The sequence below is a fragment of the Bolinopsis microptera genome, unplaced genomic scaffold (assembly GCF_026151205.1).
Source record: "Bolinopsis microptera isolate Bmic1 unplaced genomic scaffold, MBARI_Bmic_1.0 sca89, whole genome shotgun sequence".
NCBI classification, from domain to species: domain Eukaryota; kingdom Metazoa; phylum Ctenophora; class Tentaculata; order Lobata; family Bolinopsidae; genus Bolinopsis; species Bolinopsis microptera.
In genome coordinates, this window is record NW_026971861.1 from 1 (window position 1) to 27,172 (window position 27,172).

The following is a 27,172-nucleotide window of genomic DNA, read 5'->3' on the forward strand; positions in this document are numbered from 1 at the left end:
ACCATATCCTCAAACTTCAATGAACGTGTCCATATATAATGGAAGATAGATGGTAGTAGTATGAAGTATCGCATTCTATCCTAGTTCCTCAATGGTTTCAGAGGATGTCAATGCAACAGGTGCTTGATTCTGACGGATTAAAAAATAAAAAAAAGAAAAAAAAGAAAAAAGGAAGCAACTCACGGTATCACTATCATAAGAGACATGTTTCATCATTTACCGGAGTTGCAACCAAATATACACAATAAGGTTTGGTACTTTATCCGTACCTCCCCTTTCATAGAAATAATAGCAAAAATATACACCTATCTTTAAAAGATCAACATCTGATATAAAACATTCGATCAACCAAAATTAAAACAATTTTCCTGTTAATAATATAACGGCACTCATAAGAGGTCATACTAGGTATAAGTGTTATGTCCTGCCTAATTTAGCCACCATAGGTATTAAGTATAGTCCTAAAAACACAGTAATTTAAAATACTCGGCAATTCCCAGACATTCCATCTTCTATTTCTTGGTTAATTATAGAATCTTGGTTGATTCTATAATTCTCTTGGTTGATTCTATTGTCGTATATTGTCGGATTAAATTATATGTATTTGAATTTGATTCTTACCTAAAGACGTCACCTGACCGTCCTGCAACCCATACTTCCAAACAGATAACCTTTTTACCTTGGAAACCTGAGAATGCCGCAGAGATAACACTAAATGAGCCAGATCCTACAAGAAGATAACCACAGACTGGGGGACGCCGTACTCACACTATATAACGGCTCGTCGCAGCAAGTCAATTGGGATTTTTCCGCAGCTCTCGGATATGCTGACACTTGCTCACACTTCCTAATACCAGAGCTACCCCTAACCCTACCAACCCCTAAACTGATTAATACCCTCGGTGACTCCTTCCCCCTAAGGATCCGTGTCTCATATATTCCCTAAAAGGTACGTCTGAGAGCTCGGAATCCCAATATAGATATTTATATGTAAAGTGGTCGTCATATTTAGGTAGTCATCTTAAATTAGTTATTAAAAGGCGTCGGCACATTTAGGTAGTTATCTTACATCAGTTATTATACATTATAATGTTATCGTTCCCCCATTTCAGGATTCGTTCCAAACCTACTATCTTCCTGACTTATAAGTCACCATAGCCTTTAGTCCTCATAGTTGGTAAGACTTCGTAATCTATTCTTTTTTCTAGTCTCTCGTTGTTATTATTAATTACCTAAAACTAGCTCAACCAGTTATCTTATTACGTTGTAGTCGTTATAGTTATCCTCAATCGTAATCATCGGGATCATTCAGGTTATCACTCAAGCTGCCCGATTGTCTCTTCGTCCACCTTCGCTTACCTCGATGTCATGATCCTCCCTACTTCCTACGTACTTGACGCCATCGTTGATTGGACATTTAAATAATTTCACCTGATATTACTACTTTTACGTTTTGTTGATATTGCATTATTATATTAAATTGATTACTACTATTAGTTCCATTTCGTTGCAACACCTATATACTCGTCTTTACTGCATCAACAACCAACTACAAATTAAACATCTAAACCTAAATTGAATCCTTAGAATACTTTCTGCATTTCCGGAGTCGTAGTTCGAACCCCGTCCCGTTAATTAACCTAATACTAGGCCACAACTACACCATTAGAATTAAAGGCATTGGCACTGACTCATGATTAAGGAGCCCTTATAAACTAAATAATAAATTGTAAGTCAGGCCGTGATTGAGACCGTGATTCAATGGCATATAATTCCTTGCAGCCGGGCCTGAGTACACAACATCTGTACTCAGCCGTTCTACCGCACCTTACAGCACCATATAGACAATTAAGAAAACGAACATCTCCATAATTAATATTAATCTTAAGTAACCAGGCACAGTAAACTCCACACCCTAACCTAACTGTACATAAACGCATAATTAAAATAAACCCGGTCATAACATGTGGAGCCCTAAGCGCGACTCTGGAATTGCGAGGTATAATTCCCTGTAAAATTTAACTACGGTTGTTGATGAAGTAAAATGTTTTATTAATAGGTATAGGCCACTTCAAGCTTCATGTCATTGTAATTGTGCTTACGTTTGACAGCTAGTAAATAACTAACTCATATTTTTTTAAATCTAAATTTCGTTATTGTATATTGTGTAAGCCATCTCAAGCTTATCGAAACTGAGTGCCTTACGTTGATAGCAGTTTATACCAACTGTTCCTGCGAACACGATAAGTATAACACAATTAAATTGATATCCATCTCATTGCCTATAGCGACTAGCAAGCCGTAACAGTTTGTACCAACTGTCCATAGAATTGTGATCGTAATTCGTTTACAATTTTAAACAAATCGTGTTGGGGACCAAAAAAAAAAAAAAAAAAAAAGCTGGAAGAGACACCAAACCTTAGTTTGCTTGTTTTGTTAGTGCACCGTTAGTGCAATTTATTTATTTACATTGATAGTAGTTGTTGCAGCCATCGCCATAAAATTATGAAGTCACAGCAGAGAAGTAGGTTGAAGAGATAATTGTTTAGTGTAGAAGTTGAAAAGTTATTATGAGATATCGTACGGGTAAGTTGTGATGATATATACGGCCGTATAATTGGGTAAAGATCGGAATGATGCAAGAGATGTATGATGTTACGAGATAATGAGATTATGTTTATATGTAATGTTGAAATGTGAGAAAATTATATTATGGGGAGATATATTAAACTGCAGTATAAATTATTAGCCGGCTAAGGGATACGGGGTTCAGAAGATGTTGTGAAGTATTGGGAGGAGGTGCTATAATGGTTGTTGACAAGGTGTTAGTTTTAATTAGTAGATGGGCTTCTTATCTGTTATTTGAGTGTTGTGATACCGCCAAAAGCGCGCTTGGTGGTTAGAAACACTTCGGATTCAGTACGACCCTTCGAACTTTGAAACTAAGATTGGCAACATGATTTAGCGTAATAGGGTATGCGGACGTGAAGAAAAGAAGATATTTGAAGTATGATGATACAGAGGGAGATTTGATAAAGGGTTTGTTGTTTAAAAATAAAGATGATTTAGCGTAATAGGGTATGCGGACGTGAAGAAAAGAAGATATTTGAAGTATGATGATACAGAGGGAGATTTGATAAAGGGTTTGTTGTTTAAAAATAAAGATGATTTAGTGTAATAGGGTATGCGGACGTGAAGAAAAGAAGATATTTGAAGTATGATGATACAGAGGGAGATTTGATAAAGGGTTTGTTGTTTAAAAATATAAAGATGATTTAGCGTAATAGGGTATGCGGACGTGAAGAAAAGAAGATATTTGAAGTATGATGGTACAGAGGGAGATTTGATAAAGGGGTTGTTGTTTAAAAATAAAGATGATTTAGCGTAATAGGGTATGCGGACGTGAAGAAGAGAAGATATTTGAAATGAGATGAGACAGAAATGAGTTGATAAAGAAGTAATGTTGTTAAAGTTGGCATGGTGGAATCATGCTGGGAAATAAGAGATACAAATTTTGTTGAGTTTGGGGTAATTTACGTTGTGAAATATGGCTGGTGGCTGCACATTAATTACCGCATAAGGCATTCAGGAAAACTTTTGATTATGAATAAACTGAAATTAATTCGGCCTAAACAATTATCTAGAACTTAAAGAACATCACTTAAGGCCAGAGGGGGGGGTAAATGGCACTTTTGTAGTTTTTGCATATTTGATAATAGCTACTGGAGACGAACAAAAAGAAAAAAACCGGATCAAAATCTGACCTTGCGCTTCTGAGATATCGCGCGCTCAATTTTGAGGTTTACCTGTAATTACATGTTAAACTGGAACTTTAAACGGCTGTAACTTTTTTGACCTTTCGATTCCTTAGTTGAGAAAACCGGCCAATCCCTGATCTTGAGATTTGGTACAGTGGTTCCTTGGACAATTATCCTCACATCTGGTGCAGCGATTTTTTTTATTTGACTCTGTTCTCAAATTATGAGGTTAACCATGTCAAAAATTCGGAAAATTTAATTGGTTAACCTCATAATTCGAGAAACGAGTCAAATAAAAAAAATCGCTGCACCAGATATCTAGATAGTTGTCCAAGGAACCACTGTACCAAATCTCAATATCAGGGAGTGGCCGGTTTTCTGAACTAAGGAATCGAAAGGTCAAAAAATGTGTTTTGAGATAGATGCAATTTAGTGTTTTCAAAATTTTGAATATTCACTGGAATGTATCACAGTTCGTTAGTTAGGACTTTTTATACACTTAATAACGTTTGCTTGATCAGACCTGGCCGTCTCCTAAATGATTTTAGCCACTTTCAGTAGTTAATGTCCTTGTATTGTAAAAAATGAGGTTAACCAAGACTTCCTGTAAACACTAACTGCTTAGAATTTGGTTGTTAACCTCGCTTTAGACCATATAACACTGGGATTGGTTTATCAATATGTTACTATATATGTAGTAAAACATTTGTACAGTATAACGATTAAGTTTTTGAGGTTAACATGTAATTGACTGGTCAGATATTCAAAAATGAGAGGTTAACCTCATTTTTTAGCCATTTACGGGTAAAATCTTCTACTAAAATATGGTCAGTTCAAATCACCTTTGTCACGTGATTATAGTTGTAGGCATTGTGATACCAATAGATACCTCACTTCGATATTGTGGTACATTACATAAGTAAGAATCGTATGTATATTCCCTACGGTACCAAAATGTGATGGTTAACCTCATTTTTTTCATTTTCTCAAGATAAAAGAAAGTCAATCAACACGTCATCTATTTAAAAATTTGTATACCGTAAACTTACGATGAAAATAATAACTCTATCATTTGATCTATTCTCGATATATCTAAAAGAAGAGGTTAACCTCATTTAATCACGTTTGGATATTACTTTTTCTGATAATTATGAACCTAAAATTTAGAGTTTACATTTGCTGACCGAAATAACAAAAAATTATGGCGTGTAATCGAATATGAACCTCAATTTTATTAACTTCAATGTTGTATAGTCAATTTTGTGAAAATCGGTTAACCTCAATTATAAAATAAAGTTAATCAGCTACAAATATGTGAATAGCAGCAATGTTTTTGTCATCAAAAATTAAATCGATTTAGAAAATAATATTTTGGTAGAATTTTTTGACCCCTTACCCCCCCCTCTGGCCTTAATAGCTTAATTATAACCGTAACACACATTTATATTCTCTTGCCACATCGTTTGCTACTCGTTTGATGATTTGAATTTTTATTAAACCTTGATTAATAGTTATATTTTGTAAATAATAAGTCGCTAACGTAATTAAACTATTAGTATTAGGATTTTATTTTCCTCTTAGACTTCGAGTATGTGTTATTCGCTGTCTTTGCGTGCCTTAAAACAGTTAACCTCCGTAATGTCGTCTAATCATTGATAATACCCCAGCAAGTTGTTACACCTACTCTTATAAGGCCCGACCTGCTGAGAAAGTTCATTCGCCAGCAGTCTTTTGTTAATTCATAAATCCTGGGACGATACCCCAACATGCTTTACAGTTCAGCGACAGCCAGTCTTCTAAATGCTGATTTTCAATTTGTGATAGCAAACAGTTAGACATGATTCCTATGGCTGATTGTCTAAATCTAGGCAACAATTTCACTACCACTTCCAAAAGAGCAGTGTTCTCTTATTTTCAACTAACACAATGTATTGGAAACCTCCGAAATAGTGACGTAAACATCTCCTCACCTTCAGGCCTCCTAGTTCGCACACTATCAACAACAATCAAAATAGTATATGACCAGCCAAAACACCAGCTAGACCTTTATGTGTCGGCACTGATGAAAACTGTCGCAACCCCAGAATCCGGCGCTATGTTTATACCCTGGCATAAAAACATATCTGCTGTAACGTTTTCGAAGGCCGTGGTATACTCCCCTGTAAATGCAAACCACAAAGTTCAACTGACGGTATCCGCTGATGAAAGAGCCGCTAGGCTCGACCTCTACTCACTCCTTTCAATACCCTCAGAAGGCACAATACGAATTACGCAATTATTAGAAGAGCAGCAGAAGCGAATTCAAAATTTAGAAAATGGGGTAAAACCAACGGTTAACTCTGTAAAAGAGTGGGCCACACAAGCCTTTACCCTCCCAACATGGCTTCGAATTATCATTTATGCAGCTTTTGCTATAGGGACATTGACTATTTGTCACTTGTTGTTCGAAACATTCGAAAAATGTTTCTGAAATCCAATCGCCCAGACATCAACCAATATGAACACCTAAACAGGCCGGCCCGTTTAATAGACAATACCCTGTACCCTAGATTGTCGCAGATCGGGACCACCACCCCCAATTGCAAGGTCCCCCTCGGTAGTTAACATAATGTTCCCTCACCCTACCGTGCCTGGCTATCCAACCGCTCCGCTACCACCTACAGAGTAAGTACAGGTAAATATAAAAATTTGAAACAAAATATATAAAAATGATTACAAAACAAAATACAAAGATAAGTTTTATTAATTGTGTAAATCTATATGTTTATTTAATTCAAACAAATACTCAAGCACAAATCACTCATCAAATCCTTAAGTAGTTTTAGCAGATGTTTTAATTTTAAAATAAGATTAGATTAAAGCATATTCATTTTAAGTAATGCCATAAATTTTTATTCAAAGTGTTCGGCTCTTGTTGTTTAGATGTGAGTAACTTTTCATACTAGAAAGATATCTTTAAACACTATTGTGTGAACTGCAATCGAGTTGACTGCAGTTGGGTTGAGTCTAATAGAGATGGCTATGTGTCCATACTCTTTATTACTGTTATTATTATTATATGTTGTTATTTAGATGTTGTAATTTAGATGGGTTTTAAAAAAATAAAAACTAGGCTGCTAGTTAGCTTCAATTTCAAGGTGGAATGCCTGGTGAGCGTGGGACCGCTCAAAAAGAAACCGAATGATGTTATGTCCTGCCTAATTTAGCCACCATAGGTATTAAGTATAGTCCTAAAAACACAGTAATTTAAAATACTCGGCAATTCCCAGACATTCCATCTTCTATTTCTTGGTTAATTATAGAATCTTGGTTGATTCTATAATTCTCTTGGTTGATTCTATTGTCGTATATTGTCGGATTAAATTATATGTATTTGAATTTGATTCTTACCTAAAGACGTCACCTGACCGTCCTGCAACCCATACTTCCAAACAGATAACCTTTTTACCTTGGAAACCTGAGAATGCCGCAGAGATAACACTAAATGAGCCAGATCCTACAAGAAGATAACCACAGACTGGGGGACGCCGTACTCACACTATATAACGGCTCGTCGCAGCAAGTCAATTGGGATTTTTCCGCAGCTCTCGGATATGCTGACACTTGCTCACACTTCCTAATACCAGAGCTACCCCTAACCCTACCAACCCCTAAACTGATTAATACCCTCGGTGACTCCTTCCCCCTAAGGATCCGTGTCTCATATATTCCCTAAAAGGTACGTCTGAGAGCTCGGAATCCCAATATAGATATTTATATGTAAAGTGGTCGTCATATTTAGGTAGTCATCTTAAATTAGTTATTAAAAGGCGTCGGCACATTTAGGTAGTTATCTTACATCAGTTATTATACATTATAATGTTATCGTTCCCCCATTTCAGGATTCGTTCCAAACCTACTATCTTCCTGACTTATAAGTCACCATAGCCTTTAGTCCTCATAGTTGGTAAGACTTCGTAATCTATTCTTTTTTCTAGTCTCTCGTTGTTATTATTAATTACCTAAAACTAGCTCAACCAGTTATCTTATTACGTTGTAGTCGTTATAGTTATCCTCAATCGTAATCATCGGGATCATTCAGGTTATCACTCAAGCTGCCCGATTGTCTCTTCGTCCACCTTCGCTTACCTCGATGTCATGATCCTCCCTACTTCCTACGTACTTGACGCCATCGTTGATTGGACATTTAAATAATTTCACCTGATATTACTACTTTTACGTTTTGTTGATATTGCATTATTATATTAAATTGATTACTACTATTAGTTCCATTTCGTTGCAACACCTATATACTCGTCTTTACTGCATCAACAACCAACTACAAATTAAACATCTAAACCTAAATTGAATCCTTAGAATACTTTCTGCATTTCCGGAGTCGTAGTTCGAACCCCGTCCCGTTAATTAACCTAATACTAGGCCACAACTACACCATTAGAATTAAAGGCATTGGCACTGACTCATGATTAAGGAGCCCTTATAAACTAAATAATAAATTGTAAGTCAGGCCGTGATTGAGACCGTGATTCAATGGCATATAATTCCTTGCAGCCGGGCCTGAGTACACAACATCTGTACTCAGCCGTTCTACCGCACCTTACAGCACCATATAGACAATTAAGAAAACGAACATCTCCATAATTAATATTAATCTTAAGTAACCAGGCACAGTAAACTCCACACCCTAACCTAACTGTACATAAACGCATAATTAAAATAAACCCGGTCATAACAATAAGTCCAAATGCTGTGTCAGCAACCGTTTTTGTTACTTTCTTTTCTTCTAGACTCCTCACACCATGAACTGATACCACTATGCTTTTAAGGATTTAACGGATATATCTACAGCAGCAAGAAATCTGATGACAACGTCCTTTCCTCTGCTTGGCAATTGGATTACTGACGGGACATTTTATGTCGCTGATCGCTCTTAAGATATTTCCCCAATATATTTCATTCACGTACGTGCAGCCAAGCAGTTATAAAAAACAAATATCTTAAAAGTTTAAATAGCATTTAAAAACCCGAATTTTCAAATAACTGAATGTAATTAACAAATGATACTTAACGGGCAATACTCTTAAAATATTTGTTTCAAGACTGTCGACCATTAAACCTAGATGTTCGTTTTGGTTGTATCACGTCGTGACCCCCACTGTCGTTTCACTATAGTGTTAGAGTTTTTATGATACAAGGGGAGCCGCGCACTCGTGCGCGGCGGGTCATACAACGTATGACAACGTTTTGGTAGGCTATAGACCTATAAGAATGCAAGCGCTCGATTTTACTTGTAGGTTTTTAACCTACTAAGACGCGCGCCGAGTTGGACTTGACATATAATACGTTGCATGCCACTTTTCTCTTAACGGGTGATACTCGTAAAATATCTGTTCCATGTATTGGTCCAACTCTGCGCGCGTCCTGGTAGGTTGTAAACCTACAACTTGTCTTTGATGTTTGTGATACAAACAAATATTTCATTACCTGGGGACCTCAGGCTATCATGTTCATTAACATATAGAGTAGAGATTCAGCGGAATGACAGGCTGAGCGCGGCCCAGTTAACGGGTGATACTCGTAAAATATCTGTTCCAACTCGGCGCGCGTCCTGGTAGGTTGTAAAGTGTAAACCTACAAGCGGCCCAGTAAATATTTTACGAGTATCACCCGTTAAGATTTTACTTAAAACAAATAGATTGCAAGTCCATCTGTGCGGCATAATTAAAATTACATTTTATTTATATCGCCTACATCATACATAGCATAATAAACAAAAATTTAGTGGAACAAAGATTCGCATATATTATATTTGAATATGGTATACTATAAAATGCCTTGAGCATATAATGCCTCCAAACTGCCACAAAAAATCGGTTGAATAAAAATTGGTTATCGCGACGTGAGATACTGTTTGCTGTTGCATGCATGTAGTGTCACGTTCACGCCCGCCATTAAAATCGTTTTCTATGCTGAAATAAACGTACGTTGAACGCGCCAAATCATACTTTGCACACACTTTTATACGTCGCGCGTTCCAGAATATGCCGTAGTATTATCAGTTTTATATGAACATTAACCGGGTGTTCCCATTTTTACTAAAGTTCGAAGAGTTTAACTTAGAAAACCCCAGCTACATACTTCAATTTAAGAAGAACTTCAGAAGCCTAGAAATGAATGGTTTGAGAAGTCATAAAAGAACGACCATCAGTCTTGACCAATAGTTAGGCGAGAGAGCTAATACCCAATGCTGCATGGCTCCACCGGTATCTTGAATAGTAGACCAGTCACCACTGGCCTTTATTACTTATAATATGAACACAACAAGTTAGCCGAGCTGTACAGAAAACATGGCATTCTGATACTCAAAACTCGAAATATGGTTCTTAACCCAATATACCAGATTACAGGTCTTGAATTACCGCTTCTAATTTTTAGTAATACGTTCTTCAAGAGTCACGTGTCAAAGAGTCACGTGTCAAAGAGGATCGACTTTATCATATCATTGAATTTCAAATATTGACTTGAACAAAGGCGGGATATTAACGTTACGTTTTCCTTCTATCAACTACTAATTATTTCAGACACTCAGTCATGCTAAATCTTCTAAATCAACTGTTACATTCACTAGACCGCCAATATCCGTCTTTCGTCCGAAGTTGGACCTTTGTACTATTACTAACGATTTCGTTGAAACATTTACGACGGCTATAATAGATATTGGATAGTGATTAGCTGTATAATAGTAACTCATGTGTATGTTTGTTAGCTTGCACATTGGAATACACGATACAGTCATGATAAACACAGTGAATTACACTGTAAAAGTAGTTTAGCTCAGCCTGTTCATTTCAAGGGTCTTATGTTATGAACAGGGAAACGATCTGTACATTTCAGATTAGCGGATCTATACTAAAGATATCCCTATCGAGTTATCTTCAATACCCTCACTCGCGTTTACAATTTTACTATTACAATATCTTGGAATCTAGGTATGTGAAATATTGAGTGTGTAAGAACAGTCACGTACTGCTAATAAAGTTCACTGTCTATATTCCTACTTATCATTAGTTAAAGTAGCTTAGCAGTACACTATTATAAGGTAGACGTCTCTCTTTCTTAACATTCAAAGGATCTATACTATCTTATAATGTGCTGAGGTAAATAGGTTCCCGGTGTTCATTCGGCTGATACATGTGAGCTTGTTTTGACACGTGACCAATGCAGTTGGAGCAGTCAAAACTTAAGTTAACAACTTCGTAGAAAGACAAGTTATCTAGTACACATAAGTTCTGATCGGTAACCAACGAGTTCAACATAAAAGCTGGTATTCGTTGTTTGCCAAAGTAAACATTGTTTACATTCTAACCACAATAGTTTGCTGTATAGTTAAAGTAACCGGTTTAAAACAAGTGTACTTCATAATGTACACAGTACAAAGACACGGGCGAGTGCGTTAAGTAATGTAGTAATGTATACAAGTTATAACATGTAACAGATGCCGCTCAAGTGTAGAACTCCTTCGTTACGATCTTACTAACGAACGTAACTGTTGAAATAATTTATTGAAATGGAATAAAAAGAGAACGGAAAACTCCAAAACACCTGTTAGCGTTTTAAACTCAATTATATTTATCAACTATTCATAGTTTTGAGCAATATATTGAACATGGCGAGTGTATGATATAAGAAAACAAAAGTAAAACCGCGTTATTGCGCTCTGCCGTAAGCAGTTTTCTGAAAAAAGTACTTAAAGACCATTTTTGAAAATTTGGATTTTTTTGTCTAACTTATGTTTTTGGGTCAAGAACTACCCCTGAGAACCATTGGATACATTCGCCGACCTCCTGAAAACCCCCCTTTTTAGAACCCCCTAAAATGCAAAAAATTGTAATTTTTCTGAGAAAAGTGCTTAACGACCATTTTTGAAAACGGATGCCGTTTATCTCAAGAATGATGCCATTTCGGGAACTTAAAATGGTTGCTGTTTTGTTGTTTTAGTTACCGATCTTACAGTCTAAAAAAACTGTGATATAAAGAGTGCTTTTAAAAGATTTCAAATAAAGTGATGATGCACCATGTTATTATTATATAATACTCAATGTGTTTCATCTTCTTAAATCACAACTGTTCCTCTGCCGATTTAATACACGATACTCCATGTGTGTAATGTTACGTGTATGTTAGTACTAGAGGAGGAGTTACAAAAGCTGGACACCGAGTTACGATTCTTGAGAGAGTTCTCATTGGTTAGTTTGTGTCACGTGGTCTTGGGAGTTGTTGACAGATTTAGCGAATTTTGATGGCAAAATAAAGAGATTTTCTGAAAAGTAAGCTGCATTTTACTGCATTTATTTGGCGCACTAACTCAAGCGTTAAAAAGTGTTTTATATAGGGGGTGCTATTATAAGGGTGTATTGTGTGTGTGTGTGTGTGTGTGTGTGTGCGTGCGTGTGTGTGTGTGTGTGCGTGTGTGTGTGTGTGTGTGTGTGTGTGTGTGTGTGTGTGTGTGTGTGTGTGTGTGTGTGTGTGTGTGTGTGTGTGTGTGTGTGTGTGTGTGTGTGTGTGTGTGTGTGTGTGTGTGTGTGTGTGTGTGTGTGTGTGTGTGTGTGTGTGTGTGTGTGTGATGTATTGTAGCTTTGTAGAAGTAAAACTCGGGGGATTCTTAGAGAAATTTATTCTATCAAAAGAAATCTGATGTCGCTGCAAACGGTATATATATCAGTTATGTTAAAAAGCAAATTGTGTTTATTAACAAATCTTTTGTATTCAGAATAGCATGCCTAATCAAAAACTATGCAGCCATAAATCAAACAGTTGTATTTCTCTCAATTAATGTGCGTACAAACTGCCATAAATTGAGAAACAATAGAAATTACAAATCATCGAATCCAGACAGCCTCAAGTGTCTTGTTTGTGTAGTCTGGGCATGTTTTCTATAATTTCGAGTTTCTTCTTTTAAATTCAGCTTTCATGATTTTATGAAAGCTAAAATTTTCCACCAAATCAATTAATCCGTGAAAGAAGGCGAGATAAAATGGTGGTGGTGATCACGAGTTCAATTTAAATCAATATTTTCAACATCTTAAAAACACGAATCTACATTCTACAATTACTTCTATAATATACTAATATATTATCATTATACAACTGATGCTAAAAATCATTAAAAATATCTTCATGTTATAATTCTGCCTTGGTAACAGCCCTATTAACAGCTTCAATTGACGAAAAGGCATAAAATCATCATCATCATCGACTTGAATTCTGTAAGCAATGTAGATAAAACTGCGTAATTTCAGCCCGAATAGGGCTAACGTTAAAATTCCAACTAGTGCGAATAGGAGGCCTAGATTTAATTAATTAATTACTAAAATTAACTTGTATTGTTTTTTGCCCCTCTTGATCGGTCTTCCAATTGGTTTCAGTTCAATTATTTAGTTACATCTTAGAAATATAGCACAGTTCTTAGGAAGCGAAGGTAGTACTTTAAGAAACATACATTAGTTATAAACTATCGTATCAGACTTTTAACAATATTTGCTCGGAAACGAAAATTTGACTAATATGATAAGGAGAGATAAGAGTAGAATTTAGGGGCATAAATTTCTGAAATGATTCCAAATTAAGAACATGCAAGAGAACAATCGAGTCTTCCGGCTGAGCCAAAACAACTCCTAAAACTGAAAGAAAATTTTTAAACATTCATCAAGATCAAAAATATCTGAAACCCTTGAATCTGTATACCCAAACACGTGCGAAATCATCAAAACTAAAATTTTAAAAATTATCAGCTATTAACAAATTTATTATATGTAACTTGGCTATTATTATCAAAGAGCTCGTTGTGCTTTTTCAACTCGATCTTACAACCAACACACCAAATCACGTGACGTGTTCAATGAGCATGGGCCGAGGGCTCGGATCTTCTTCTTGTGAAAGTAAAATATACAGAGTCTGATTTTATTCGTTAGGTCTCGTCGTATTGGCCTTCCATGGCAACGTTGAAATCGTCCAGTTGCCATTTCAGGGTTTCGAAAGAGGGCCTCTGACTCGCTTCCTGCTTCCAGCAGTCCTTCATAATGGAGTAGTAGTCGTCAGGGCAACCAGTATGCTGTGGCATGCGGTAACCTGGGCAAAATATTATGTAAGGTTAAGATATCTAGAGGAACTGGAGGTGCATATTTGACAGTTATTTAGGGTATCAAATATCTGTTTTGTATTCTTTTAAATAGTGCTGTATAAGAATTCCAAATCAGGCTATATGACGGATACGATATATGACGGATACGAATTGGGTAATATCGTTTGAAAACATTAATAAATAGTTTTAAATATGGCACCTTTTGAGGAATAACACTTCCATTATTACATAAAACTCTGTGTTACTGTAGAAATAATTAAAAAGGCTAATTATTAATTAATCGAACGAACCTCCTTCTATTTTCTCAAGGACTTCCTGTCCTCGCATTCCAGGATACGGAACTTTTCCAAGGGTTATTATCTCGTACATTAGAATTCCAAACGACCACACGTCACTTTTTATCGTATATCTGCGGGGGTGCAATTAGATTAACCATATGGTCAATTAATCGAAGAGAATGTATATTACTGCATAGTTTTTTCTAGAGCGAATCTAGGTATAGAGAGAATCTATAGTATTAATAACAATAAATAAAAATTGAGACCCTGCCTACACTACAGAACAGCTGGTACGACTAATGTAGCCTCGAGGCTGGGTGTTTGTACGAGGAGTACCTCACTACCTCACACCAGTTCTTCAAATCATCCTCTAATTGTTTGCATGCCTCACACACATTCTACACTAATTCCATAAACATCCACATTTTTCTCATGCACCTTCTCCGGTGTCTAAATCACGAAAGCAGAAGGTCTCTCAGATAATGTTTACCTGTGATCACCTTTTAGCAAAAGTAACGCTCATGTGGCAGGTGTGCAGCAGGTGCGCAGCAGTGTGTGCAGCAGTGTGTGTTACAATTACCTATAATGCTAGTAAGCTACGTATTATGTTCCCTTAATATTCATCATGATCTGTTAGTAGGCACATAACAGAGCAGCTCAAGAAACCACTTTGAGTACAAAGTAATTACAACATCACAATATATACACATCTACACTACAGGAGCTGAAACAGTCATTATCTAGTCGTTATCTACTTAATTACACACGTGCATTGTTATGTCGCGCGCGCATTGAGCACGAGGAATAGGCTCACTCTCCAATCTTACACACTTACAATGAGTCTTATACTATAGTCTATCATATAGTCTATACCGTACTTATAAATAGTTAACTGAACATTTGTAGATACTAATAAAGTGAAGATTGGGCATTGGCTCTCATGAATCTAACAACATGATTATCATGAACTGCCGAATGACGAATTAGAGTCCCTCACTACTCAATAACATATTCAATAATCATCCTAATAGCGGACTAATTACAGAATAATTGTGCTAATTATAAACTAATTACACAGCTTCTCCCTCAGAACACCCTTATATAAAGCGTGTTTGGAGAGTTAGAGAGTGTAGTAGTAGAGAGCACCTACAATATAATATATATTCTAGTACAATAACCTTTACACAGACACAAGGTACACATGTTACACTGCAGTTGTATTACGTGAGGAAGTGTGAACTTGTATCCTGTGATTCTCTGACCACTGTTTTCTGGATCTACACTGTGCTGTGTGAAGTGAAATGTGTCTGTGATTATTATTATTATATTGGGTCTGTAACTTTATTGTGGGTCTGTAATGCTAGATTGAGATTTAGAGGTCAAAAAGAATGTGAGGAATCCATTTTATGTTATGTGCCGTGGAGTTTGGGAAATTTTAGTTATGAAGATTGAAGATGCCATATATATAGTGGTTTTCAATACAGGTCATGAAGTATTGTACATTATGTAATGTGCGCAAAGTGTGTAATACATACTCATTGAAATGTTGTACTTTGTTCAGAACGCTCGCGCTTGTGTCTTAACTCTTAATAACTACTAGAACTGTAAGGCGAGGTAGAAAGTGCCAACTCTGCAGTCTGTGTACATCTTTAGTTGCTTCTGTCACGTGATTGGTCGAGAGGTGTCCTCCTGTCACGTGATTGGTCGAGAGTTGTCACAACTCAATACACTTCAGCAGAAACTCTTTAGCTATAGTTGTCAGTTGATTTTGTCAAGAAAGGCCACACCTAGGCTCTACCCAAATGTAAGATGACAGAGTTCAATAAGCTAACAGTTAGTAATAGCAGTGTATTATATAATACAGTAGCTGTCCTACTTCTAAACCATTTTTGAGATTTAATTCAAATTGAAATTTGAGTACTTTTCCTCAGAAAAACAGTCGCCGTACATTCTACAGCAGTGTTATACTGCAGTTGAATAACAAATCGCAGATGGCTTGGCAAAATTGTAAACTGTAAACCTCATAATAAACTAAGCCTTGTGAATTTTATTTAGTTCCGAGCTCGTAACCCCTTATTTTCTAGACCATTTCTGGTTCTCATATTCCTGCCTCTTCGCTTATGGGCAGAGGATAATTATTCTCCGGAATTAATGCCCGTGCTAGCAATAAACACTCCCCAGGGGACCCGGCACGTGTGACGTGACTATTACACAACATCTGTTATTAGTCCCCTTTTTGTTGCAGGCTGTAGTTACACGTAAGAAATGTGAGCATCGCCTCCCCACAATTATATAAAGTGGACACACAGGAATTACGAGGGTACTGCAATGAGGGGAAGCAAATAATGTTCACTTAATACGCCACACCATGAGGTTGGAATTAACAGCATACTTAATTTGAATCTTGCCATAACAGTGCTAAGTACTAGTACAGTCAAATCCGTCCTAATTTAAGCCTTTGTCGGACAAAATTCGCAACAAAGCGATTTTAACGGGATATGGTCGGGACAGGTCCCAGGAATCATTCCAGAGAGTTCCCAAAAAAAAAGACTTCAGGAAAATCCACAATTACCACTTTTCTACCACCTTTTTACCACTTTGGTTTTCCGCAAATAAGTCACGTTCTAAATATCCTAGGAGATTCTAGTTTAAAGCAGTGTGTTTAGAAAACAAAGAAGAACAACTTTCTCTTTAACAACTTTTTCAAAAATAAATTATTTAATTAATTAATTAAATAATTAAAAATTTTTCAAATATTTCAAAAATATATTTTGTTAAAAATGTTCACAATTACATTCCACGTATAACGAACTAATTTTTATAAAACTTTTGAAAATTTTCACTTTCAATATTTTGGACTTGTAAAATTTTCGAAATTTGTAAAGAATAACCACTATTTACCACTTTTTACCACATTGAATCTCCGCTAATAAAACAACTTCTGAATCTTGTAAAAGGTTCTAGATTAAACCAATGTGTTCAAAACATAAAAGAGAACATCTTTTTATCTGACAACCTTTGGATAAGATAATCAATTGATTAATTAATTAAATATTAATTAAATTTTTAAAAATTTAAAAATATAATTTTTATCAAAAATATTTGCCGTGACGTGAAACGTAAAATGAATTTACTTGAATAACAGAACATACATAGATTAGAATTAGATAACAGATAAAAAGAGATCCAGATAAATGGAATAAACGGTAAAATATCCAAATTTGTACGATACTATTATAGCTAATAACTATTAAATATTAACACATCATATCTCTCGACTTAGTATTGTGCTTAACTATATTGTTAAAATGGTTGTTTAAACAAGACTTAGCAATTTTTCAATCGCTAACTAGAGATCTTATCTCTGATTGTCAGTTTATCGTTTGGAAGTGTAAGCTTCAGCTTTTACTTTATGTTGACTTCTCTTCGTAAAAAAGTTAAAACTGCTAAAAATCGAGGACTGAAATCACACCAAATAGTTGACATTTTGAAAACAGAAGAACACATCGTGTGCCTGATACTGTACGCGTGCAGATTCTATGTAAGTACCTAGCTGTCAACTAATAGTAATATACAATAATAGTAATATGTTTTTACCGTTTTACTTTTCAGTTTTATGTCAACCGAGACTCGAGAGCGCAACTAGAGGCATTCTTAACCAATACTATGTTTTAATTTACCAGGCAAATGAGGAGTTAATTCCGGTGAATAGCTTTAAGAGGGCGAATGATCGACAAAGTAAATTTGTATGGAATGAAATCTGGAAAGGGTCGCTGTCCCCAGGTACTATTTTAACTATTTATCTTTTAAGTAAGTACACTAACTTTTAAACTATGCCCAGCAAGTTTGAAACGGATGGTTACAGTCCTATTCATTATCCTGAGGCCTCTCATACTCTGTATAAATAAACAAACCATCGTAACACAGGTTGGATCAACATTCAACAACCCCTGGTCACTGAACGAAATTAAACGGCAGTACAACGGCCTGACTGATTCTGCTCAGAGTGACGTCTATTGTGTGTTATTGCAGACAGTGATCATAGACCAGTTCCAAAGATTCATATCGGCCAATGAAGATGAGTCCGTTGTAACTGAGTCAGAACCATCTTTAGTCCACGAACACAGTTTAAACAAATGTCCATTCTGTAACGTAGAGATCGCACCAAATGATAAATCCTCAAATCGGATTACAGACAGGGTAAGTTATTGTGTGGGGGAGGGGGGAGGTGGTATAGAACACTCTACACATACGTTAGGCTCTTACTAATTCGCTCGCCCAAAACTTTCTCCGACGTGACTTTTATTAATATTATTATTATTTCTCCGTAGCTTAGTGCACTAGATTCCCACTATCGGAATCGTTCTGAATAGCCGATCCTTACCAACTCCGTGGATCCGACTGGTGGTGTCTGATCCAGTGAATGAGTGGCATAGAAATCGTGCAGAAAGCCCAATTACGGTATCCTAGCACCCTGTCACGTGATTAGCGATTGGGTAATCATTGATAACCCAATCAGTTTCGCTAACGAGATATACAAATTGCTTGATAACTTCGTCATTTTCAATCCGTTTCGCGCCATCTTTTCAGATCATATTCCGAATGTAATGGCCTATTGCAATATGTTATAGTGCAGTTTACAGCATGTTCGCAAACACGAGTACATGTTGATTATAAGACTCAACGTATGTGTATTGACTCATGGCACCCCCACTCCCCCTAAACGTAACTTGGAGGATATTTTGATTTCTAAGTGTTATTTAACGACCACGTTGCTGCTATAATACCGATTTGAAACATTACTTATACAGGGGGCAGCTGAACAACATTCTTATCGTGTTTACCATAAGCTGCAGGCGTGGGATGAGAATGACCTTATAGATCCGATAAGCTGGGGAATGGGGATGGAAGATGAACAATGGGGCGCATGTTCCAGTGACCACTCTTATGAGTACAGCTCCGAAAAAGCTCATTCAAAACATCAGTTGCAACTGTTTTATGTTTAAAGTCAGGTTGTGGCAATGCTTGTTCATGCAGAAAAGCAGGAATACATTGTGGATCAACCTGCCTCAAATGTCAGCACAATTGCACCAATGTGCCAGCTGAGGACTCATAAGTAAGACTCTTATCTAGTATATATGGTTATATAAAGTACTGCTTCGACTTTCCGATTAGTTTAATGAAAAGTTGTCAATTATTCGTGTTATGTAATTTTAAAATATTTTGATCGAAAATAATTATTATAATTTTTGAATATTTGTTTAATAATCGATTAACTAATTAATTAATTATTTAATCCAAAGGTTATCAGACAAAAAGATGTTCTCTTTTATGTTTTGAACACACTGGTTCAATCTAGAACCTTCTACGACATTCAGAAGTTGTTTTATTAGCGAAGATTCAATGTGGTAAAAAGTGGTAAATAGTGGTTATTCTTTACAAATTTCGAAAATTTTACAAGTCCAAAATATTGAAAGTGAAAATTTTCAAAAGTTTTATAAAAATTAGTTCATTATACGTGGAATGTAATTGTGAACATTTTTAACAAAATATATTTTTGAAATATTTGAAAAATTTTTAATTATTTAATTAATTAATTAAATAATTTATTTTTGAAAAAGTTGTTAAAGAGAAAGTTGTTCTTCTTTGTTTTCTAAACACACTGCTTTAAACTAGAATCTCCTAGGATATTTAGAACGTGACTTATTTGCGGAAACCCAAAGTGGTAAAAAGGTGGTAGAAAAGTGGTAATTGTGGATTTTCCTGAAGTCTTTTTTTTTGGGAACTCTCTGGAATGATTCCTGGGACCTGTCCCGACCATATCCCGTTAAAATCGCTTTGTTGCGAATTTTGTCCGACAAAAAGACGTATTTGACTGTACTATACAGCTTCTGCAGAGAAAGGTCTCAACCATTGGAACCCCCCCCCCCCCCCTAATCTGCGTGCTGTGTGGCTGTCAATGCTTTGTAACGAGTCAATGTTTTCTTATTAGTCAGTACTTAGTGATTATTTGGTGACCTGGACTGATGAGGATTTTTACGATTTTTACGATCAAACAAACATTTTTTTTATACGTGGACCATACCTGATATTTTTAACCAGATAGGTTTATCATACTTTACAATCTGTAGTCTGTACCACAGTTACAATATCTAAGTTTAGATGATTGTTCAAACTAGATGCTCTCGGATGTAACTCGAACCAGCCGCATTATGAACTTTAAAACACAATAACTGCAATCACATGATTCCGTTCCATGGAATTTAAAAATGTGAGGTCTTAATTAACTTACCACGACAATCTTATGTAACCTAATAATACGCACAACGTCATGGATCAAGATCGAAACTCAAAAGCGAAAACTAGATTTTATCAACCAATCTAGTCAGACCTTTACATAATTAAATTACACAAAGTTACATTATGATACCGTAATTACTCGGTCCGACCATCAGAGATTTAGCTGCCATGATAATGTAACTTAGGGTTGGTCCAAGAAATCACGTACACAAGAAACATCTCATTATTGAAGTTAATTTTAGCAGTGATACACACAGTGCAGCGTTTCCCCACGTTTAGCAGAGTTTCCCCGCAACTTGAAAGGTAAAACTCACACAACATGATGGATCGCATTTCCTGTCTACAAACGGGCCCGTGTGCGTAAGTTATGTAATATGTACCCGAAGTGTGTAGCTCGGGATGTGAATGTTATGCCGGCTAATGAACTCCGACTAATATCTTAGCATTTTCCTGTGTTTATGTAATTACACACATACTACACATACTTGGGGGGTATTTACATAGTTGCAGTTCTCTCACCTGCCACTCCTATGAAGAACCCACGTACAGGTACCGAGTTTAGTAGAAGGATTATAACAAAACATCATTAGTCTTACAACTGTAAAATTAGCTTTTTCTTCTCTTGTAATACTGATGTTGTCTAGCTTGAAAAAGCTAATTCATCCTTATTAAACTAAAAACATTTTAAATACACTTTACCATTGAGGCAAATGCCACCTCATCACGGGACTACTATACTACCACTTACTACTACTAAATTCACGAAAACAAAAGTTTCACTTACTTTTGGTAGAATGCAGCCTCAGGGACTACTATACTACCACTTACTACTACTATTCACAAAAACAAAAGTTTCACTTACTTTTGGTAGAATGCAGCCTCAGGAGCTGTCCACTTGATAGGGAACTTGGACTTCACGTCTGCCAGATAAATATCCTCTCTTGATAACCCAAAGTCAGCTATCTTACACAGGTGGTTCTCACCTACTAGCACGTTCCTGGCTGCTAGATCACGGTGAATAAAGTTCTGAAATAATGAACATGATAAATTGAAGTTTAATAACACTATTAAGACTTTAAAGCTAATTTATGTTACGGGTAACATATGCTTGAAAATGAGGATATATGTTGAGGTCTGAGGAGAAAGAGCTGTTATTTTACACGCAGTCCAATCACACTAAAAATTGAATCATCCGAATTTTCTTTACATTCATTCATTTTTATCACAATTTGACATTCGATATGATCTAGATCCCCAGAACTTACATTACCATCTACACATTCTAAAGACAGTGTAATTTAATTAATTAATTAATTACACACACAGTAATTACCACACACTAGAATATCACAACTCACCTCAGCTTCGAGATAAGCCATACCGCTAGCACACTGGCCCGCCATGGTAATAAGTACACCCATGTTACCCTCTCGAATCAGACTGTTACCCTTTTTGTGGAGGTAATCTTGTAGGGAGCCGTTTATCATTAATTCTGTGATAATCCAAACTGGTTCCTGGAGAAATGATTATCAGGGGTGGGTCTAGGTATGTGCGGAATTTTAATTGCATGTAAAATAGATAACTTACATTCATAATTTATGTCATGATTTTATATAATATCGTGTGTGCATTGTGTAAAGGTGTTAGTTAAGTATGGTGCGTAGTACGATTTATGATATTTATTATTGATTATTGATCAAATGAAAAAACTATTGTAATTTAGTTTTAAATTTATATTAACGAACTTGTGGTGTAACGTACTACAACGAATGATGAACATGAAATATATTATGCAAATTATGTAATTATAAATGTTATATCATAATGTTCAGTGCTTGCTAGAAGCTTATTATGTACCAAGACACAAATCTTTACGTTATCTACATCAGTGACGTAAGTGACAAACAGTTCACTTATATTATATAAGAGTTTTAAATATGCTGGCTTTCACCGTTCACCACCAAGTCGTTACAATCATATTATTATTCGTATTATCAACAATCATAGGTATGAGAAGATGTTAAGGAAAGCTTAATCAGAAAAGTGAAGAGTCGGTATTTGATCGTTTATCAGTGACCTATAAATTCCCTTATCTTGGATACGAGCCAACAATATAGGTATTGAGCGAGATGAGTCATGAAGATTAGGGCCAGAGTTGCTATCGTAAAACTGTGACGTACACGGTACATGATGTTTCTAAAAAACGTACCATTTAAGGATTTTTACTTTTTTACTTTTACTAGGCAGGTTGCAAGGTGGTATACGGGTGGATGGGGCGGATACTGGTGATTTAATCCGAACAAGCACGATTAAACCATGTTTAACATTCCAGCTTGAGTCGGAATGTATCGAGGTCCGAGGAGCTACACATAATACTTTGTAGTCCTTGTAGGAATCTTGTAATTAGGATACAGGTTGACCCTTGTGTATGATTGGAATTGGATAAAGATATAAACATACTATATAATATACTATTATTATATATTATATCTTTATATATTCATTTATATTTACACGGACCTCTCTAGAGCAAATAGCCTTGAGCTGGAGCACATGGGGGTGCTTGAGTCGCTTCATTACATTAGCTTCCTCCAGAAACTTATCAGCGTCCATGGTGCCTTCTTTCATAGTCTTTACAGCCACTCTTACTGCGTTGTTCCATGTTCCCGCCCACACCTGAGAGTCGTTAATTAATTATTTAACTTATTAATCAATTATCTAATTAATAAATTAATCGATGAATGAATTTGATTAAAAAATAGGAAAATTGAATTGATGTGCCTAAAGCACTAATAAATTAGACCTGTTATTAGTAATAAAAACTTAGAACACATTACTTGCGACGACTAATACTAGGCTCTCATGTCATCAAGGCGCAAAATGAAACCTTAGTAGGATAAAGGTGTCAAATAGTTAAGTTTACTATCACATGAAATTCACATTTAGTGAACTGCTGAGACCGTTTATGTTGGCCATGCATGTGTAACAAGTCTTCCCGCTTACAAATACAAACAGATGGAACACTTCAGAGTTCAGAGTAGCCAGAGTAACACAACACCTCGCATTTCCTGGTAGAAGTAGAGCTCCCAAACTCACGGTAACACAAACATTAACACTCTCACATTTCTCAAGTAGAGCTCCCTAATCGTCTACCTCCTCTAAGCAGCCCTACTAAAAGTAGAGCTGAACAATAATACTTACACGCTATAATTACCTACTCCTGTCTTACTGTATTAAATGTATAATATTTATTAACCTCTCCGAAGCACCCCTGTCCCAGCCTCTCGTGGAGCTGGATAGTGCTCCTGTTAACTTCCCACACATCGTGTGCTAACCCGTCCGTCTCTGGGGTCTCTTGGTGTTTGGGACACACGTACGTCAGCTTTATTGACAACCCTGAAGGTGGAGATGGTTTTAGGTTCTTGGATACGTATCGGATACGTATCGGATACGTATCAAATACTTTTCAAACCTTAAATATGTATCTGATAGATGGTAATTTTAGAGCGGGGAGTTTATTGTCTAAACTTGGATATTCTTTATTGTGGAACGCTCATCAATTTAGAGATTATGTTAACGTGAATTCAGGGTATTGAATATGCTCATTTTCAGTTTATCATTGAGAATATCGAGTTGTATAATTAAAGGTAGTATTGAATGTGAATGTCGCTGCTTTCAAGAAGACTGATATCTGACACCGAATTTCGCAATAGGCGAGAAATTCTTTCAGGAGTAAGTCTACTTCAGCAGTAAACTGATGTGAAAAGCTGTTTCAGGTTTCAAATTTGGGAATGTTAAACGGGACAGTGCAGAAGTACACATTGAAGTACACATGGAATATATAATATAAGGTGCGATAATTAACTTAACATAAATATCTTGCCCGGAAATGTCCGTCACTAGCAGAAAAAATGTTTGAGATGAGTATTCAAAGAGAGAGAGAGATCCAGGAAGCTTGCTTACCATCAGAATTTATTATGGCCAAACAAAAACTATGCAGATTCCGGGCCCCACATTATATTGCCGTGCTAGAGAATAATAAATAGTATTCGCACTTAGCTATCACTGTATTATAAAATAACTCTAAAGAAGAGAGCTGAGGAGAGGAGTGACGTCACGCGGAGACTCCGGATCATGAATAAGCAGAATAAGCACCTGCTACTTATATAATATCACACTGAGAGTGTGTGTGGGTAGAGTAGGGGGGGGGGGGGGGGGCTCTCTTCAGTACATGCAGCTCGCTAATTACTTTGTTATTGAGTCTTTTAGGGTTGATTACGTTTGAGGAGTGGGCCGAGCAATAGAGTATCCTACACAGATGTTGGGAAATATGATACACTAAGAAGTGATATAATCAAACAGGATAACACTATGTTATTAAACAGCTTTTTAGTGCGTGATTACATTCCCCACATTGTCTAAAAATAGATGGAAATTGTAAGGAGCAATGTTAGGGGATCATTGAGCAAGTAGAGGAGAGCACCCTTTCTCACTCATGAGATAGAGCCACAACATGAGCCGGCAACTCCTTTCAAGTGAAATGTAGGACTGTAGGAATATGTAGGAATATTATTGATTATGTAAGGACGTTTGGTAATCTTACACGATACACCTAGCTTACTAATGCATCCCACATCTAACGTATCACATGAAGGGTGGTGTTGTAATCTGGTTACACAAATGTAAGTTATTATATGTTAAGTGTTACCGCGTGTGTTTCAGAATAAGGAGCAGTCTAAAATGTTAATAAAAAGATGAAATTATTATCATAGCTGTTGGGGGCGTAGTTCTCACACATTCTTACATTGTACACTCAGGACATTAAGTTTGCATACCTACCGTGAACCAGCTAAAATCATCTTGTAAGAATACGTGTCTTGCAGAGATTTTCTTTATGCTTGCAAATAAGTTGTCTAGCGTGTAGCGGAGGTACACGTTTTAATGATTTCATGTGAAAATGTAACTTCTAAAATTTTGAATTTTAAAACTTCCAAACTAAATGCCGGCGTTGATCTGTTAAATTCCATGCAGGAACAATGAACATGCAGGAAGAATGAACGTTACCCTTGTTTTGTCGGTAGTAAGCAATAAGTTCGTGAACGTTAGGGAACTCAATCTTGTTACTGATGAACACCTCGCCTGTCTCTGACTTTGTTCTTATACAGAAGTGTTTTATCACGGCTGACCCAGCATCGTTGTTTTCTCCCCGAACAGACAGGGACAAGGTTCCAGGCCTAGTTTCACTCTCACGCACCAGGAACGAGCCCGGCTGGGTTTGCTTGAGATAGGCTTCACTGTCGCTTCGTTTAATTAGACCGAAATACCAGCTGAAAATAAAATAGTGGTCACTCACCACGGTTGTTGGAGTAGTAGTCAATGAGTTCTTGTACACTGTTAAAGTTGAAGTTCATAGAGATGAAGTACTGTCCAGTCTCGCGTCGGCGTATGTTGTAATGTTTAATAAGTTGTCGGAGGTCGGTGGTTTGCGCGTTACGCAGAGACAGACTCAGAGTACCAGGTCTCGTCTCACTTTCTCTGACCAGGAAGGTTCCAGGCTCGGAGTTCTTCAAGCTCTCGTCTGCTTCTCGTCGTTTTATCAACCCGAAGTACCATCTTGTGTGTTGTCAGTGTGTTTGTCAGTGTGTAAAGTGTAATTTGTAATATTTCGTCATTTGTAAAAGTTGCAACACACCCATTGTCCCATTAAGTAATAACAAGTACTGTTTTAATCGACACACTGTAGATCATTGTTAATTTTATTTACAAACTGATGACTACAAATAACAAAAAGACACGTGACACTGTCTGGAGTAACACGTGACATTATCACGTGAGATAAGTGATTACTCACGCTTTAGCCTCGAGAGAGTGAACAGAAGCAACATAGTTAGAGGGGATGTAACCTTCCTCTCTAGTGCGGGTGTTTCTGGCTTTCCACCAGTCCGAGTTGCTCTTATCCAACACCACTAAGATATCATCCTGTAATGTTAATAATTAGTGTTAAATTAGTGTTAAAAATTACCAGTGTGGACTGTGGCCCAATGGGATGAAGGCAAATTTATCCAGTTAACATGAAGTTGTGAAAATGAGAATTGAACGATAGATGGAATTTCATTTCAATAGAAGCAGACATTATTATTGAAAACACGTTACAGATAACACAGAGCACCCACTAGATAATACTCCATAATAACTATGCACCAAATAACATTATTTTTACTCATTTACCTAGTGTGGTAAGCAAAGAAATGTTTAACTATGAATTAGCAACGACCCGGCTTGAAATATAACCTTGGCTCTCTATCAGCTGAAAATGAATAATTAAAACAGAAGACACATACCTTCTCAAAGCTAATATCAGAATTAGTCCTCTTTTGGTAAGCATATAGGGCTATAACAGATGTGTCCTCTTGTCCTGCAACAAAGAGATACATGGAGTTAATAAAATTCAGATTTATTGAGGGATACAGTGAAACGAGGACATTGAATGGGAACTGATGTTGTGAGCATACAGTTTACAGAAATTTGAATATTGAACTTTTTAGTGAAAATCAGGTTACATGTTGATTGTTATCTTATAATTAGACAATACAGTTTGTGTCGCATATACTTATAGTTATTAGTTATATATAAACTCCTAAAAGTACAGGATATAACAATCTTACCCAGGCTAGATTGTGGAGGGGGCGGCGGAG

The 27,172-nt window shown here is 36.4% G+C and overlaps 1 protein-coding gene and 3 long non-coding RNA genes across 4 annotated transcripts; 2 read left to right on the top strand and 2 right to left on the bottom strand.

Moving 5' to 3' along the window:
- Positions 1-248: 248 nt before the first annotated feature.
- Positions 249-8,567, bottom strand: LOC134825796 (uncharacterized). Its single transcript, XR_010161611.1, has 2 exons — positions 8,481-8,567; positions 249-404 (listed from the first exon to the last, which is right to left on the bottom strand). It is a non-coding gene; the product is annotated as an uncharacterized LOC134825796 (long non-coding RNA).
- Positions 506-1,519, top strand: LOC134825797 (uncharacterized). The gene is made up of 3 exons (XR_010161612.1): positions 506-949; positions 1,113-1,177; positions 1,313-1,519. It is a non-coding gene; the product is annotated as an uncharacterized LOC134825797 (long non-coding RNA).
- LOC134825795 (uncharacterized) lies at positions 6,879-8,046 on the top strand. Its single transcript, XR_010161610.1, has 3 exons — positions 6,879-7,476; positions 7,640-7,704; positions 7,840-8,046. It is a non-coding gene; the product is annotated as an uncharacterized LOC134825795 (long non-coding RNA).
- A 3,850-nt stretch (positions 8,568-12,417) lies between the features above and the next one.
- LOC134825794 (tyrosine-protein kinase SRK3-like) lies at positions 12,418-27,172 on the bottom strand (the record flags this gene model as incomplete). The annotated part of the gene is given in 10 exon segments (XM_063837999.1): positions 12,418-13,886; positions 14,190-14,308; positions 21,340-21,503; positions 21,836-21,991; positions 22,998-23,153; positions 23,734-23,873; positions 25,542-25,804; positions 26,329-26,456; positions 26,819-26,892; positions 27,143-27,172. Coding segments are annotated over 10 exon segments (1,391 nt in total), but the record flags the coding sequence as incomplete, so codon positions are not given.